The sequence below is a fragment of the Octopus bimaculoides genome, chromosome 25 (assembly GCF_001194135.2).
Source record: "Octopus bimaculoides isolate UCB-OBI-ISO-001 chromosome 25, ASM119413v2, whole genome shotgun sequence".
Taxonomy (NCBI): domain Eukaryota; kingdom Metazoa; phylum Mollusca; class Cephalopoda; order Octopoda; family Octopodidae; genus Octopus; species Octopus bimaculoides.
The window spans coordinates 7603190-7622162 of NC_069005.1; the positions used below are offsets into that span (position 1 = coordinate 7603190).

General features: G+C 39.6%; 1 protein-coding gene across 1 annotated transcript in view; it reads right to left on the reverse strand.

Annotated features, from left to right (window-relative positions):
* The window catches only part of LOC106881787 (DNA topoisomerase 3-alpha), a 42512-nt gene that overhangs the window by 1723 nt on the left and 21816 nt on the right, over positions 1 to 18973 (reverse strand). The window contains exons 13-26 of the mRNA XM_014932292.2: positions 18225 to 18299; positions 17597 to 17647; positions 15619 to 15697; positions 13393 to 13506; positions 12535 to 12604; positions 11378 to 11406; positions 9660 to 9718; positions 9328 to 9391; positions 7926 to 8019; positions 6839 to 6938; positions 5191 to 5264; positions 4081 to 4139; positions 2806 to 3144; positions 1540 to 1624 (exon numbers count right to left, since the gene is read on the reverse strand). Coding sequence (XP_014787778.2) covers positions 1540 to 1624; positions 2806 to 3144; positions 4081 to 4139; positions 5191 to 5264; positions 6839 to 6938; positions 7926 to 8019; positions 9328 to 9391; positions 9660 to 9718; positions 11378 to 11406; positions 12535 to 12604; positions 13393 to 13506; positions 15619 to 15697; positions 17597 to 17647; positions 18225 to 18299 — 1292 coding nt within the window. The remainder of the gene's footprint in view (positions 1 to 1539; positions 1625 to 2805; positions 3145 to 4080; positions 4140 to 5190; positions 5265 to 6838; positions 6939 to 7925; positions 8020 to 9327; positions 9392 to 9659; positions 9719 to 11377; positions 11407 to 12534; positions 12605 to 13392; positions 13507 to 15618; positions 15698 to 17596; positions 17648 to 18224; positions 18300 to 18973) is intronic.

Consider the following 18973-nt stretch of genomic DNA (forward strand, 5'->3'; position numbering starts at 1 on the left):
GAGTTGCTTCTCCAACATACTGAGAATTTAGAAATAGCAGTCAAAGAACTACTGATTCCAAACTATCAGTAGTTCTTTGACTGCTATTTCTAAATTCTCAGTATGTTGGAGAAGCAACTCATGCTAATCCCTGTATATTTATGATTATTTATATATGTATATATATACATGCACACACACACATGCAAATCAGTACAAATAAACTAAGACAAAAACTAGATATAAATAAGAGAAGACAGACGTAGATAACAGAGATGATGACTACTGCAAATGAAAATGCTGAGCACTCCCAAGTTAATGGAAGTTGTAGAAGAGGGAAATCAAGGAATTGTTTGTATGATGATGATGATGATGATCCTCATTTACAACTATCATGTGACATCCAGACAAGGGTACACACACACACACACACACACAACAGGTTTCTTCCAGTTTCTGTCGACCAAATCCACTCACAAGGCTTTAGTCAGCTGAGGGACTACAGTAAAAGACACTTGCCCGAGGTGCCACACAGTGGGGCTGAACGCCAAGCCCACTTGGTTTGGAATTACATCACACACCAATGCCTGCCTGGACATATGCCACACTGCATCTATCTGTGTGCCAGTGTACACATGTGTGCGTGCAATTTTTTTTACAGTGGTATGAAACCTTGGGACCTACCAGCAGACGGTTCTTACACCATTTTGCATATAGTCATAGAAGGTGATTTAGTTTACATCCAGCCTTGTTCCAGACACACAGTATTGACACATCATAAAGATAATGAAGCATTAACATCTATTATTCCTGTCATGGGACCTGATGCAAGTTTTCTCGCTTATCTATGACACCTGGGTGTTTTAAACACCAGGTGAATTCATGAGAATATATTCTCTTACGCCTACATTTGCAGCCTGCCTACGAACTGACAAAACACACACCTCATGTATGTGTGTTCAATATTGTTTTTATATATATATATATGTTGTAGAGGCGCAATGGCCCAGTGGTTAGAGCAGCGGACTCGCGGTCATAGGATCACGGTTTCGATTCCCAGACCAGGCGTTGTGAGTGTTTATTGAGCGAAAACACCTAAAGCTCCACAAGGCTCCGGCAGGGGGTGGTGGTGAACCCTGCTGTACTCTTTCACCACAACTTTCTCTCACTCTTACTTCCTGTTTCTGTTGTGCCTGTAATTCAAAGGGTCAGCCTTGTCACACTGTGTCACGCTGAATATCTCCGAGAACCACGTTAAGGGTACACGTGTCTGTGGAGTGCTCAGCCACTTGCACTTTAATTTCACGAGCAAGCTGTTCCATTGGTCAGATCAACTGGAACCCTCGTCGTCGTAATCGACAGAGTGTATACATGTCATCATCATCGTTGTCATTGTTTAACGTCCTCTTTCCATGCTGGCATGGGTTGGATGTTTTGACTACATATTAAGAGAGATAGAAGAGGAGGCTTGTAATAATTCAGGTGATAATGGTGGTTAATTAAGTTGATAATGATAATGCTGGTGGCATTAGAATTGCAGCAATAACAAAGTTGTCTCACCTGCTTGAAGTGGTGGAACTTGAGCTTTGATCAGCCCACAGGAAGAAATCACAGGTGCTGCTGTTACATTTATAAAACTGTCGACCTGAAACGACAAGCAGAGGCATTGCAATCGAATAAACAAAACAAACTACAATATTGTTAATTGTTTAATTAAGACTAAAATAAAGACAAACTAAAATAACATCAGCTAATTAACGGTTTCAAATTTTGGCACAAGACCAGCAATTTCGGGGGTGGGAGTAAGTCAATTACATTGACCCCAGTATTCACCTGCTACTTAATCAACCTCAAAAGGATGAAAGGTAAAGTTGACTGTGGTGGGATTTGAACTCAGAACATAAAGACAGATGAAAATGCCACAAAGAATTTTGCCTGGAGTGCTTATGATTCTGCCAGCTCACCTTGAAGTAAATCATCATCATCACCATCATCATCATCATCAACAAGTGGGTAACAGTGGTAAAAATGGTCAAGGAAGATGGAACTACTTTAACACTTGAGCATTCAGGTAATTCCATCAAATGCAATGCTTATGTATTCACATTTTTTTAATTAATCCTGTGTTATCTCATAGATTCGAAATTTTGAATGACATTGTATGAGATACCAGATCTGGGCAGTTTGAACTGGATATGGCTGGTTTAAATGCTAAAAGAGTTAAAATGCAGATATGTTTCTGAGTCTATGGATCAAATACAAAAATCAGCTTGGTGTCTGGCATAAGCAAGACCACCAACCACCAAAGACTGCAATATCCATCGTCCACTGCACAAGTTAACAAGGGACACATGCAAATCTTAGGTAGATGGGGTCCGTTCAATGAATATCTTAAAGGCTCTACTTGATGCTAGTACAGCCAGCAATAAGGCTCCTTCTGATAGGACCCTATGGAGAAAATACCAGAGTACTCTACCCCCAAGACACTTCCAGAAATAGTGAGCAGAGGAGATGGATGGATGGATAGATAGAAATGTTTCTGAAACAACTAAGGCAAATTGCAACCACATACAAGCCAAACATCAAGTCATCCTCAGCACGAAGGGACATAACTCAATTCTTTCCTGTGACATTCTAATCACATGTTCATAGTACCGAGGCTATAGTAGAAGACACTTGCCCAAGGTTCCACACAGTGGTACAGAACCAGGAACCATGTGGTTCGTAGGCAAGCTACTTACCACACAGCCACTCCTACGCCTAGACAACTATTTTTAAATTTTGAAAATGAAAAGAAAATACTGACCAACTTTGACCAATAATTACCTGTATTAGGTCCCTCTTTGCGTACGGTCAATAAAATAGCATCTACATTACAGCCACAAACAATAGTCGTGGCATCAGACTGGTCCCCATTTCTATTAATCAAGGTCGTTCTAGGTCGAGACTGTGCATTCATCACGCCAGGCTTCTTCAACTGGGGTTCAGTTCCCCTTGAACTCCAGCTGCCACTAGTTGCATTCCTGTTTGCTCTTTGTGGCTGAAATGAATTTCGGTTGTTGGAGGAGGAATTGTTGGACCCTTCACTGCCGTAGCCACTGTCACCGTATGTTGAAGAGGTTCTAGTGTTGAGTGAAGATGACGTTGTTTGTCGGTTTTGGGATGCTGAAATGAATTAGAATTATTTCAGACATTGAGAAAGTTCTGCTGTATTGTGGTGAGGTGTGGACAATAACAGAAACATTACAAGAGATAAACATTAGAACTGTTCGGTGGTATAGGAGGGAAGTGTGGATAATAACAGAAGAGATTAAGACTGGATATCATTATCCTTTATGCTTAACACTTGGAATTTATTTCTTACAAGGAATGAATAACTCAAGGTTAATTACAAGAGAGCAGGCATTAATTATGGACTTGATGAAACTGGTGACTTTGTCAGGGGCAGGGACCAGTGTTGAAAACAGAGCAGTCAGTGCCATGAGCAAAACATGTTTTAAGTCGATGAGCACTTAAGGTAATGGGAAACAATGTGTAACGAAGGGGAGGGAGAGGGAGAGTATAGGGGAGAAGGGAGATAGGGAGAGAGGAGGCAGGGAGAGAGGAGGCAGGGAGAGAGGAGGCAGGGAGATAGGGAGAGAGGAGGCAGGGAGAGAGGGAAGGTAGAGACAGAGAGTAGAGAAAGGGGAGAGACAGGTAGAGAAAGAGAGGAGAGAGGGTAAAGAGAGAGGAGAGATAGGTAGAGAGAAAGAGAGAGGAAAGAGTAGAAAGAGAAAGTAGAGTAGAGAGGGAGAGAGTAGAGAGAGAGAAGAGTAGAGGGAGAGAAGAGTAGAGGGAGAGAAGAGTAGAGGGAGAGAAGAGTAGAGGGAGAGAAGAGTAGAGGGAGAGAAGAGTAGAGGGAGAGAGAGAGGGGTATGAAAGTAAAGAAATAAAGAGAAAATGCTGTTAACCTTTTAGCATTTAAACTGGTTTCATCAGGTCCAAATATTCTACATGCTTTATGTTTAAACTGACCAGATCTGGCCTCTCACACCTACCCAACAATGTCATTGTCAAAATAATTTAAAGGATTAAGGATAATGAATAGAGAATAAAACTTACAATAAATGTCTAAAGCTTCCATCAGAAAAGTATCACAGCCTCCAATACAACCAACGTACCTACAGAAAATAGAAAGATGGGAAAAAACTGTTGAACTACCAAGTTGTTTCTTGGTGAATGTGTGCATACTTATGTATGCATGCATTCACACATATTATGCTCAGAAAAAATTGTTGTACTGATGAAGCAGAGAAACTAACAGCACCGTCCGAGCATGATCATTGCCAGAGCAGCTGTCTGGCTTCTGTGTCAGTGGCATGTAAATAGAACCATTTGAGCGTAATCGTTACCAGCGTCGCCTTACTGGCACGTGAAAAAACATTCGAGCGAGGTCATTGCCAGTGCTACTGGACTGGCTCCTGTGCAGGTAGCACATAAAAGCATCCACTACACTCTTGGAGTGGTTGGCATTAGGAAGGGCATCCAGCTGTAGAAACTCTGCCAGATCAGATTGGAGCCTGGTGCAGCCATCTGGTTCGCCAATCCTCAGTCAAATCGTCCAACCCATGCTAGCATGGAAAGCGGACATGAAACGATGATGATGATATATATATATATATATATATATATATATATATACACACACATACACACACACATATACACATACACATATATATGTACATACACCCCACACACATACTACACGCATACATACATATACATATATATATATATATACATGGTAGAATTTACGAAAAAAACAACAGACAAAGACAGGTGGTGTAAACAACAAATGGATGTAACGCTCGGGAATAGAGAAAATCTTTGATGTTTCGAGCTACGCTCTTCAACTGAAAGGAACACAGAAAGAAATAAGGAGAGATAAATAGGAAGATAGTTAAGTAGAGCCATCAAAGGCGCAATTTAAGGAGACCAAGGATTTAAAAGATAAAACAATTTGCCATGAGGAGCAAGTTTGACATTTTGAGCAGAAGTCTTCATTTACTGTTTCTGTGTCTGTATGTAGGGGTGAGAGAGAGAGAAACAGACAGACAGACAGAAATAGAGTGAGAAAGAGGAGAGAGTGAGAGAGAAAAAGAGAGAGGGGGAGAGAGAGAATACTGAGTAGGAGAAGTGTAGTAAAGAAAAACTGCTAACGATATTTACTCTGTTGGTATCATGGGTGGTACATAGCCTGGTCGGAATTTGAACCGTAACAAATGGACCGGACCGGGTTGACACTGTGTAAAGATAGAAACAAACAAATCAATCAATAAATCAATCAATCAATCAATAAATAAAAATAAGGAGTTCAAGAACAAACCACATTTTGTTAGAAGAAATTTATATTATGGACATTAGTAACATCATTATCATCATAGGCGCAGGAGTAGCTGTGTGGTAAGTAGCTTGCTTACCAACCACATAGTTCCGGGTTCAGTCCCACTGCGTGGCACCTTCGGCAAGTGTCTTCTACTAAGCCTTGTGAATGGATTTGGTAGACGAAAACTGAAAGAAGCCCGTCGTATATATATGTATATGTATATATATATATATATGTATGTGTTATTTCTTTACTACCCACAAGGGGCTACACACAGAGGGGACAAACAAGGACAGACAAACGGATTAAGTTGATTATATCGACCCCAGTGTGTAACTGGTACTTATTTAATCGACCCCGAAAGGATGAAAGGCAAAGTCGACCTCGGCGGAATTTGAACTCAGACCGTAGCGGTAGACGAAATACCGCTAAGCATTTCGCCCGACGTGCTAACGTTTCTGCCAGCTCGCCGCCTATATATGTATGTGTGTCTGTCTATCTCCCCAACATCGGTTGACAACCGATGCTGGTGTGTTTACGTCTCCGTAACTTAGCGGTTCAGCAAAAGAGACTGTTAGAATAAGTACCAGGCATCCAAAGGATAAGTCCTGGGGTCGATTTGCTCGACTAAAGGCGGTGCTCCAGCATGGCCGCAGTCAAATGACTGAAACAAGTAAAAGAGTAAAAGTGATATGTATCCTTGCACCCTCCTCCTTATTTTATCAAACCCCAAATGAATGAAAAGCAATGTTAACCTCAACAGCATTTGAACTCAAAATATAAAGAATTGGAAGAAATGCTATTTGGCATTTAATCTGATGCATTTACAATTCTGCCAGCTCAATGACTTTTTCTCATTATACATAATGGTTTCAAATTTTGGCACCAGACCAGCAATTTCAGGGCAGGGGATAAGTCGATTACATCGACCACCCCCACTGGTCCGTATTTTATCGACCCTGAAAGGACAAACGGCAAAGTCAACCTTGGCAGCATTTGAACTCAGAACGTAAAGATGAACAACATGTTGCTTAGGATTTTGCCTGGCACAGTAATGATTCTGCCAGCTCAATGCCGTTTGTCTTCTTATACATAATGCATGTCAATAATAATGGTTTCAAATTTTGGCAAAAGGCCAGTAATTTCGGGGGGGGGGGGCTAGTCATTTACATCGACCCCAGTACACAACTGGTACTTATTTCATCGACACCCAAAATGATGAAAGACAAAGTCGGCCACAGCAGAATTTGAGCACAGAATTTAAAAAGCACTTTGTCTGGCATGCTAACGGTCCTCCTAGTTCACCACCCTCTTCCTCCTCTTCCTACTACTACTACTACTACTACTACACATTTTAGAGTAGTATTTCTAAATTTGAAGTTATGTTCAACCCATTCAATACCAATTTAGAGGGGAAAAAAAGAGTTAAATGTGTTGTATATAAACAGAAATTTAAAAAGAAAGTTGATGAGAGAAAAAAAAAAAACTTACTTGTGGACAAATGGTTCCTTCAACTTCAACTTTGAGAACAAAATCAGGAAACCAAATAGCATTTCGGCACTCTGGGAAACCAATGCAGCCAAGATAGTAACTAGAAACAAAATGGGAAATCAATGTTAGATCATCATCATCATCATCGTTCAACGTCCGCTTTCCATGCTGGCATGGGTTGGACGATTTGACTGAGGACTGGTGAGCCAGATGGCTGCACCCGGCTCCAATCTGATTTGGCAGAGTTTCTACAGCTGGATGCCCTTTATTTTTAGAATGACATTGTAGGGTAGACATGAGAAGCAGGATTTGTCCAATTTGAACATAAAACAGGGAGAATATTTGGGTGAGATAGGGCTGATTTAACCCCTCGCCAATTAGATTACTATCAAATGTAATGCTTATTTATTCACATTGTTTTGAATTAAGATTTCAATGGTGTGACCATGTTTAGAATGACATTGCAGGTAGGTGTGAGAGGCCAAATCTGACCAGTTTCAACATGAAACAAGCAGAATATTTGAACTGGATATGGCTGATTTAACTCTTTAGCATTCAGATTACTCTGTCAAAAGTAATGCTTATTTATCCTCATTGTTTCGAATCAATCCTGGATTATATCATAGGTTTGAGATTTTGATGATGTTATTGTTTATTTTTAAATGACATTGTACAGTATGTGGGAGAGGCCAGATCTGGCCAGTTTGTACATAAAACAGACAAAATATTTGGGGCCTGACATGACCAGTTTAAAGGGTTAACTTAATGACAGACGGAGGCCTCAGAGATTAGTAATTATAGTAGTAATAATAGTACAACTATAATTGTATTTGAACAAGTTATGTGTTTGTATATAATTGCTACAACTGGGCCATATCCCAAAACCATGTGGTTGGGAAGTGAACTTCTTAAACCATACAGCCACGTGTGTGTGTGTGTGTGTGTGCCTGTGTGCAATGCTGCTGTTATGACTTTGCTTTGCAGCCTCATGTTCCCTGGTTCAGTCCTACGATGTAGCGGTAGCTTGGGCAAGTACCATCTCCTGTATAATCTCGATAAGCAACAAGTGACTAATAAACCTTCTTACCCTTTGCCTTCTTTCCTCTGTCGCAGCAGCATGTCTTGGTTACATTTGGGGCAGCGTTTCACTGACTCAACAGTAGCCATGTTCTCACTGGTAGCTGAGAAATACAGAAAAAGAATAAATAACTCAGACCACGCTGGAATTTCATTGACGAATATATTGACTTGTATGCAATCATACAAACACTGATACATACGTACACACACACACATACATACCTCTATATATACATACACACATACATACATAATACAAACATATATACGCACACAAGGACTTTCGAGCAAGATCGTTGCCAGTGCCCCTGGACTGGCTCTTGTGTGGGTGGCACATAAAATACACCATTTTGAGCGTGGCCGTCGCCAGTACCGCTTGACTGGCCTTCGTAGGATTTTCGAGCGAGATCGTTGCCAGTGCCCCTGCTAGAAGGCTGCACCAGGCTCCAATCTGATCTGGCAGAGTTTCTACAGCTGGATGCCCTTCCTAACGCCAACCACTCCGTGAGTGTAGTGGATGCTTTTACGTGCCACCGGCCCAAGAGCCAGTCAGGCGGTACTGGCAACGGCCATGCTCAAATGGTGTTTTTTACATGCCACCTGCACAGGAGCCAGTCCAGCCGCACTGGCAAATATATATATATTATATGTATATGTATATATATATATGAAGAGAAAGTGATGATAGTGAGTATAGGAAGAGAGACAATAATGGTAGCTACACATTTGCTGGTGAGAAACAAAGATCAAGTGAGGGATGGTAATAGGCATAGCAATAAGAGAATCATGAATATCAACAAGTGGTCATGGTGAGAAAGAATGGTGGCTGGCAGTACAGAAAGGGTGATGGCAGGGTGTATTAGATATTCTTTTAGAAAATCTGAGATGTAAAATTAACAAGGAAGAGTTATTAGACATTTTTTTGAAAAATTGTGAAATATAGTGTAGGAGTGGCTGTGTGGTAAGTAGCTTACTTACAAACCACATGGTTCTGGGTTCAGTCTCACTGCGTGGCACCTTGGGCAAGTGTCTTCTGCTATAGCCTTGGGCCACCCAAAGCCTTGTGGGTGGATTTGGTAGATGGAAACTGAAAGAAGCCCGTCGTATGTATGTATATATATATATCTGTATGTGTATGTTTGCGTGTCTGTGTTTGTCCCCCCAACCTCGCTTGACAACCGATGCTGGTGTGTTTATGTCCCCGTAACTTAGCGGTTCGGCAAAAGAAACCGATAGAATAAGTACTAGGCTTACAAAGAGTAAGTCCTGGAGTCAATTTGCTCGACTAAAGGTGGTGCTCCAGCATGGCCACAGTCAAATGAGTGAAACAAGTAAAAGAGTATAGCAATAATAAAAAAAATGAAAATTTAAGGAAAAAGAAAAAAAAAACTTTCTTTCTCTTTACTTACTGGATTCTGTGTATGGCACAGATTCTCCCAAATAGTTACCAAGAGCTTCATCAATCTTTCGTGCCTACAATATTGACGCAACAATAATCAGAATAAGTTTGAAACTAACTTTTAGAAGAAATAAAAGGGCTTGGATGCGGACATCCTCCTCCGAATTTTCACTCAAGAAGCTAAGCCAAGATGAAGATTCTTATAGGGACATGAATAGTATGCAAGAAGAAGAAGAAGAAGAAAAAGAATGTATGATCAGGCAGTTTATATATGATTTCTTAACACAGCCACTAAAACTGAAGTTATTCAGATGAGGAGCAGATAACGAAAGCATTACAAACCTGTTCAACTGCTTTAATAAATACTTCTTTATATTTCCTTATCTGTGACTGCAACACATCTGGAAAAATTTGAGAAGAACAAAACATATAACAAACTACCACTACTACTACTACTACTACTACTACTACTACTACTACTACTACTAATAATAATAATAATAATAATAATAATAATAATAATAATAATATTTTAAAAGGATTGACGAAACTCTTCACAAAGGTCTTGTCTAATAATAATAATAGCAACAATAATAATAATAATCATTTAACATCTTCCTTCCATGCTGGCATGGGTTGGACTGTTTGACAGGAGCTGGCCAGGCAGGAGCCTGCACCATGCTTCTGAGTGTGTTTTGGCATGGTTTTTATGGTTGGATGCCCTTCCTAACCCCAACCGCTCGGTAGAGTGGGTTGAGTGGTTTTTACACGGCACTTGCACAGGTGAGGTCAGTTTTGGCATGGTTTTTTTTATGCTGGATGCCTTTCCAAATGCCAACTACTTTACAGTGTGGACTGGGTACTTTTTAAGTGGCGCCTGCACTGGCAGGATCACCAAAGTGACTTTTGCAAGGCAAAGAGTCTTTGAGAGGGGAGGGGGACACTGGAGAAGGTGATCTTGTGTCAGATGATGAAAGGTCAGGGTGTGACAGAGAGGCAGAAACAGATGCCCTGCTGTAGAGGAAGTCCATGGCTATCCAGCCAGAGAAAGGGAGAGAGAGAGGAAAAGAAGGAGAGCTAGCAAGAACAAGGGTAGAAACACTTACCTAGAGCAGGGGTTTTCAAACTGTGGTCCGCGGACCACAGGGGGTCTGCAAGGACAAGACAGGGGGTCCGTGGACAGCAAATACTTTTTATGGGCAATTTGATTTTATGTATGTTTATTAATCGAAATCTTTTAATTGACAATAAACCTATTTGTTAAATACTGTTAAATAAATAAATGTAAAAATATATGTTATTTTAAGCAAATATTTATGTATAAATTTCATAAGCGTTTATAAGGGGAGTCCCTAAGGTAAAGCCTGAAATATAAAGGGGTCCGCAAGTCAAAAAGTTTGAAAACCCCTGACCTAGAGAGAGAGAGAGAGTGGGAGTTAACAAGAGGTGTGCTGTTGTAAAGGAGATAAATGGTTACCTAGCCAGAGGTAATGGCAAGGGAGAGAGATTAATCAAGAATAAGGGCAGAAAGGGGTTTGTGCTGATTACTCAACCAGAAGGAAGAGCAAGGGAACGACGACGGCAATGATGGCTGATTTAGTGGTTGTAGACAAAGAAAATAGAAAGTGCCAGATAATTGACTTTACAGTCCCAAATGATGAGAAAATCTATATGAGATATAGAAAAAAAAAAGAGAAAATAGCAATGTACCAGGACCTAGCCATTGAGTTACAGAGGGTGTGGAAAGTGCAGGTAAAATGTATCCCATTTGTTATAGGTACATTAGGAACTATCCCTAAAGATTTAGGCAGAAGAAATAGAAGAAATAGGTATAAAGCCTGGTTTAGTGCAACTCCAGAAAGCAGTGTTATTAGGGACAGCAAGGATACTTAGGAAGGTTCTTGGCATCTAAGGTCACTTGTTGTAGCCTGATGTCAGGAATTTTTCTTTTCCAACAGTTTAATCTTTTGTGCACATATGAAATAATAATAATAATAATGGTTTCCAATTATATTTGATAGGAATTTGAATGCTAAAGGGTTGATATTAAAAAATATTACCTTCTTTAGTTTTCTGACCTCCACAGACCCTGCAAAAGAAAACAAAATAAAAGGGAGATATAAATAAAAAAACATATAAGTAAATAATTTTCAGTTGTTATTCTTGTGATGCAGTTTCAATTCTCTCTGAAGGAAGTATAACATTTGTAACAAAAGGAAACAAATAACTAAATTTGGCAGTTCTATTCAACACTCTTATGATGATGATGATCATCATCATCATCGTCGCTGTTGTTTAACGTCCACTTTCCATGCTGACCTCACTGGAATGATTTTCTAACGTGCCACCAGCATGTATATACTATATACCATGTTGTATTGTACGTCAGAAAATACGGCTTTAGTTTTAAACAGTTTCTACTGCAAAATAATTGTCATCATTATCATTAACATTTAGTGTTCGTTTTCCATGCTGGCATGGGTTGGATGACTTCACAGGAACTGGTAAGGCCAGAAGCTGCACCAAGTTCCTTGGTTTGTTTTGGTTTAGTTTCTACAGCTGGATGCCCTTCCTAATGCCAACCACTTTACAGAGTGCACAAGGTGCTTTTTACATGGCACCATCACCAGTGTTTTTTACATGGCACAAGCATCCACACCAATGCATTTTACATGACACCCTAGTTTTAGAATTTCAATTCTGTTGTGGTGGGCAGGTCTTCTTGAGTACAGCAATACACCATAAAATAATAATGCTGCAAATTTCTAAGAGTTAAATTTTACACTATAAGCAACATGTCTCTCTTTTAATGGCCACTGTTCAGAGAATTGTTATACGTAATGTATCTAGGCTGAACATCATACTGTATGTCCTTCCTTGTTTTATGACAGCAAGATATAGCTTGCAGATTTAGCTGCTATAACTAGCATATCAACTGACCACATACAGATTCCATTGCCAGAGGGTGAAGAGGTATAAAGTGAAGATGGTATGATCCTTTAGATATAATCTTTAGGTATAGACACATGCATGGTCTCAGGCCACTGTGTGACACATTGGGCAAGTGTCTTCTACTGTAGCCCTAGGCCAATCAAAGTAAACATTAAAACATTCATGATGCTGTTGCTGATGCTGCTGTTGAAGAAGATGATGATAATGATGGTGATGTTGACCAAGAACTTCGTCAACAGAGGAAAATGGAAAATGAAATTCCTACTTCTTTAAGTCTGCTTCCAGTTCTGCTCGTAGGTTTGGTTTGGACATGGCAAAACCCATTGCATCGTAACCTGTTTAATATAGAAAAGTCAAAGCATTACAGATGTGTGTGTGTGTGTGCGTTATGTTTGTGTGTGTGTGTGAGGGAGAGAGAGTTAGTAAGAAAAATCAGCATACTGGAAAAAAAAATCTTGTGGTATTCAACTAGTATCCTGTCCCTTTACACCAAGGTGGACTTATCCTTTTAACCCATATGTCTTCAGTAAAATAAGTATGAGACTGGGGTTGGTGTAAACAACTAAAACCAATGAAGGCCAGCAATGTCTGAATCCAAAGACAGAATCCAGTAAAAGTTTAAAAGAATAGAAATTTTGAAAACTCAAATACATGAGGGCCACAAATTGCAGGGAGAACAGGAATAAACAAGAGACAGGGGTCAGACACACGAACAGGCACAAATTGTAGGGAGTACAGGAATAAACAGGAGACAGGGATCAGACACATAAATGGGCACAAATTGTAGGGAGTACAAGAATAAACAAGAGATAGGGGTCGGACATAGGAATGGGCACAAATTGTAAGGAGGACAGGAATAAACAAGAGACAGGGGTCAGACACACGAATGGGCACAAATTGTAGGGAGTACAGAAATAAATGAGAGACAGGGGTCAGACACACAAACAGGCACAAATTGTTGGGAGGACAGGAATAAACAGGAGACATGGGTCAGACACATAAATGGGCACAAATTGTAGGGAGAACAAGAATAAACACGTGACAAGGGTCAGAGATGCAAAGGGCACACATGGTAAAGGACAGGCACAAATACAAGGGATACAAATAGAAAGGGTATAACTACCTTCCACAAGTCCCATTCCTAAATGTCCTGGAACAAACCTGCCGTCACCTCTCACTCCAACATAGTTTCTACTTTTGATGGTTTCAATGTGTTCCGCATGAGTGGCATCGGTACCTGCAATGGACAGAATTATCATCATCATCATCATCTTCTTTTAACATCCATTTTCCATGCCGGCATGGGTTGGATGGTTTAACAGAAGCTTGCAAACCAGAAGACTGCTCCAAACTTCACAGTCTACAGCTGGATACCCTTCCTAAAGCCAACCACTTTATCATATGTACTAGATGCTACTCATGTGGCACCAGCACCAGTGAGGTCACCAAGTAACTTGCAAGACAGAGACCCTTCAACTGAGAGGAAGAGTAGTATGAAGGGAAGTGGCTTTGTGCCAGGTGACAAGAGCTTAAAGTATGATAGAGGGACAGAAACAGGTGTCCTGCTGTAGAGGAGGGACATACCCTTAAATTATAGGGAGGTGAATATGAGTGTGAAAAATATATATTAGCAACCGAGGCAGTAGCAATACTAAGCGGTAATATTTATCCCCACTTAAATGTGGATGTTCTATAAGAACAAACTATATTGCAGTAAATACCATAAGAGAAACTTTCATACTGGATTTTGGGGTAAAATGCACTATTGTCTATATCACTAGTGGGAAGATAAATTCCCACCAACTCCAGTGCCAAGACCACCAGATCACGCATCTCATAGCCAAATCTTCAGTGATAATGGACTGAACTGAACCATAACTAATCTCTACTTACTCTGATAACTCATGGATGGTGATTCGACAATTTCCTCTTTTCTACTTTGACGTTTTTCTGTTTTCTGAAGTTGCGGCTCTCCCAAAACGTTTGTCAATGTCAACATTTTTCAGCCATCTTGGAAACGTTTGAACCACTCGTACACTTGTGTGCAGCTCATACACACTTCTCCATAATATTTCGGCAACTTTGCACAGGCTTCTGAGCAGGTATCACCATGACAACTTTCTCTGTCATGGTCAAAGCAATGATCACATGCTAGACACCTTCCTTTAAGGCATTGCAGTAAACAGCAGAAATGAGCTAGAACATTAAGACTTAGCGTACATGCACAGCAGAGTTGGAGGTCAATCTCTGCCGAGTGGCTTCACTCTGTGTGCTTTAGCTTCGTTACTATGGCAACAGTCTGGATACTCACTGATCAGACCTTGTATATTAGCGACAGAGGCAGTAATAATACCAAGAGTTAATATTTGTCCCCACTTAAACGTGGATGCTCTGTTAGGACAAACTCATGTGATCTGGTGCTGGAGATGGCAAGAATTTATCTTCCCCCTAATGATGTAAACTAGAGTGCATTTTACACAAAAATCCAATATAGGAGTTTCTCTCATTGTGCCTACCACAGTATAGTTTATTCTAATAGAACATACGTTTAAGTGGGGGGGGGGGATTATCATCATCATCAACAATGTCCACTTTACATGCTGGCATGGGTCAGATGGTTTGACTGGAACTGATAAGCCAGAGAGCTGCACCAAGTTCCAGTCTGATTTGACATGGTTTCAATGGCTGGATGCACTTCCTAACACCAACCACTCCGAGAGTGTAGTGGGTGCTTTTATGTGCCACTGGCATGGGTGTGTTATGTGACACTGGCAACAGCCATGACTACAATTTCACTTGGCTTGACAAGTCTTCTGAAGCACAGCATATCACCAAAGGTCTCAGTTACTTGTCATTACCTCCGTGAGGTGCAACATCCGAAGATCATGCTTCACTACCGCATCTTATGTCTTCCTGAGTCTGTGTATGAAAAATCACAAAATGAATGGAAGCCAAAGAGGACTTGGGATGAAATGGTGAAGACAGATCTGAAGCCATTGCATCTCACAGAGGAGATGATAAATGCATTGATTAGGGGCTATTGATAAGGGGAAAGACCAGACCCCCCCCCCTTGCCCCACATCAAAGTATGGTGAAACAGATGTTAAAATTGAGCAAATATGTGTGTGTGTGTGTAGTTAGAAGTTTGCTTCCCGACCATATGGTTCCTGGTTCAGTCCCACAGCATGGCACTTTGGGCAAGTGTCCTCAGCTATAGTCCCAAGCTGGACAATAGTAATGGTAATAATAGGAGAGGTGTTGGTGGTGGTGGAGACATTGATGTTGATGATGATGACAATAAAACTACAACAGTAACAAATTGCAAAACTGAGAAATTCTTGTTTCTTACCAATGCCATGTTTTTCCATCAGAGAAATAAGATCAGCTTCTGAGAGTAAAGAGGGTGGTGAGGTTTTACCTGACAACATCTGGAAAATTTTTTTAAAATTTAAATTAACATAGTAATAATTATTTCAACCATTTTACTACAGAAAACAGATACATCCACTCAAAATATCACAACCCTTAACTATTGGAAACCATTTTATATACTAATCTATCTTTTGTTGAGGAATGTCATGGTTGAAACTATCTCTTTGGTAGATATTTATTTAACATGATTACTGGAATAACTATAAAATTTAATTTCACAGTGAAAGAGTTAAAATTAGTTAATTAAAATAAAAAGAGAATAAGGAATGTAATCAATGTCATAATCAACTTCGTTAGTGTAATCATCCCCCTCATTTTTGCTATCATTGCTTAACCCTTTTACTGTTGAAATTAAATTTATCAAATCGAAATTTCATTACTCTTAATTGCAGAAAGTAGTTTTATATACTAATCTGTTTTTTGTTGAGGAATGTCACATTTGAATCTATTTTCTGTTGAAATAATTCAAGTGTATTGAGGCAAAGTGATTTGCAGGAAAATACCAATTCTATTTTTTTGGAGGATATTTTAGATATTTAACTTTATTTACATTATTTACAATTGATGGATATTTGTCCTTATCTTGTTTGTTGTTAACGCAACGTTTCGGCTGATATACCCTCCAGCCTTCATCAGGTGTCTTGGGAAAATTTCGAACCTGGGTTCTCATTCCTAAGGTATTTTTTGATGTTGTTATTATTATTATTATTATTATTATTATTACTCAGGTCACTGCCTGGAATCGAACGATGAAGGCTGGAGGGTGTATCAACCGAAACGTTGTGTTAACAAACAAACAAGATGAGGACAAATATCCGTCAATTGTAAATAATTTAAATAACGTACATAATTCCTCATCTCTTAAATATAGAACAATATTTAACTTAATTACTGGAGTAACCACGAAATTTAATTTCACAGTGAAAGGGTTAAAATTTAGTTAATTACAATATAAAGAAAATAAGAAGTGTTATCAATAGCACAATCAAGTTCGTTAATGTAATCAGCCTCATCATTGTTCCTACCATTGGTTAATCCTTTGCACTGTGGAAATCAGATGTATCTAATCAAAATTTCATTACTCTTAATTGCAGAAATCAGTTTTATATCCCAATCTACCTTTTGTTGAAGAGTGTAATATTTGAAAGCATTACCTGTTGAGACATGTCAAGTTTATTGAGGCAATGTAATTTGCAGAAAATACCAATTCTATTTTTGGTAGATATTTAACATCATTAATGGAATAACCATGGAATTTAATTTTGCAGTGAAAGGTTTAAATCAGAAGAAGAGAGGGATTTAAAACGAAGGCAATTAATTGGATAATATGACTAAGCAATAATTATTTTGATTTTTAAATAGTAAATTTTTTTTTTTTAATTTATCAAAAATAATTGATTTCAAACATAGGTGCAGGGTAAAACATTTAGGAAGAACGAAATAAACTGACTTTATAATAGATTTTTCAATTAAACATTTGACTACAGTGGTCATGATGATGATGTTGGCAGTGGTGGAAATGGTAAGTGGTAGTGATGCTGATGCCAATGATGATGATGACAATAGAGATAGGGAGAACATGGAGGAAGAGAAGGAAAAGAGAGGTGGCAGAGGGAGGGTGGAGAGGAGCAAAGGGCAGAGGTAGAAAGAGGAGGCAGCTGGGTGGAGGAAAGGAAGTTTGGGAAGGGGGTAAGGAGTAAGAAAGGAGGAGGAGGAGGAGGAGGAAACAGGGCAGGTGGAATGAGGAGGGGCAGAGGGAGGAGGAGGGTTATATTGGTGATGACAAGGATGATGACAGTGATGGTAAGATGTGATTTTAATGCAGCTGTTACTACAGCTAACTGCTGGTGATGATGATGATGATCTTAGAGTCTGTCAGAAACCCTGTAACTTACCTCCAGGGAAGTGGGTAGAAAACTTTGACCAACTTCGTAAATTGAAATTTCCTGTCAGAAAGAAATTAAAAAAAGAATATTACAATTAGGCCTAGATGTGGCAGCAGAGAAAGAAGCTTGCTTCCCAACCACATAGTTCTGGGTTCAGTCCCAGTAGATTGACCCAAAGCCTCGTGAGTGAATTTGGCAGACAGAAACTGAAAGAAGCCCATTGTTTGTCTTTGTGTTTGTGTGTGTGTGCGCGCATGTCTTTGTTTATGTTTGTCCCCCAACACCACTCAGCAACCAGTGTTGGTTTGTTTATGTCCCCGTAACTTAGCAGTTAGGCATTAGAGAGCAATAGAATAAGTACCAGGCTTTAAAAGATATAAGTCATGCCCCAGCATGAATGCAGTCTAATGACTGAAACAAGTATAAGATAAAAGATATTTTTATTGAGGCACAGACATGAGTGCGCAGTTAAGAAGTTTGCTTAACAACCACATGTTTTCAGGTTCAGTCCCACTACACGGCACCCCAGGGAAGCGTGTCCTACACAATCTCAAATCAAGACATTTTACGAAGCAAGCATAATTCCCCAAAGTTTAAAACAATAAACGATGAAGAATAAGAAAAAGCTGCAGCTCACCTTATCCGACCATTTATCATAAGGGTAGACTTCCAGGTAGTTCTTGGCAAGAATCATCAAACCATTGGCAGAAAACTGAAATTGAACAGAATACAGATTACTAGACTAATATCAGTAGCAGCAGTAGCAGTAATAGTAACAGAAGTAGTAGTAGTAGTAGTAGTAGTTGTTGTTGTTGTTGTTGCTACTGCTGCTGCAGTATTGTTGCTCTTGTTTAGCCCCAGGTCAGCCTGTGTCTAGTAGACCAATCATCAAATATGATCTGATTTTCACCATGCCATTTGATATTTTTTTCTTTTGCAAGTATATAGTCTTAGGTATCAAATGTGTCTTTTCACTTTCTTTGAAGCTATAGGGGGTTCCTATAAGGTTGTTATCCACCCCTGATTAGAACTCTCCCGTATGACATGTACGCATGCTCAGTGACTTGCTTTAACAGTTGCAATCAGCTGAATGCACATTGCCAGTGACCTTTGACATAATTACCCACACTCTGTGGTCAGGATTCTTTTTTTGGTTTGATGTCGGTATCGAAGGGATTACCAGACACCGGACAATACAGTGAGAGCAGCTTTCACTCACATCATGGTATTCGATGCTGTGTACGTGTCTGTCATGGTAAAATATGCCACTCCTTAACTGTTGCTTTGCTTTCATCCGTAGCACGAGGTAATTATGTCATTATCTGTGAAATTCAGCAACTTACAAAGATCTTTAGATCAGGCAATACTTCACCGAGAGGAGATATA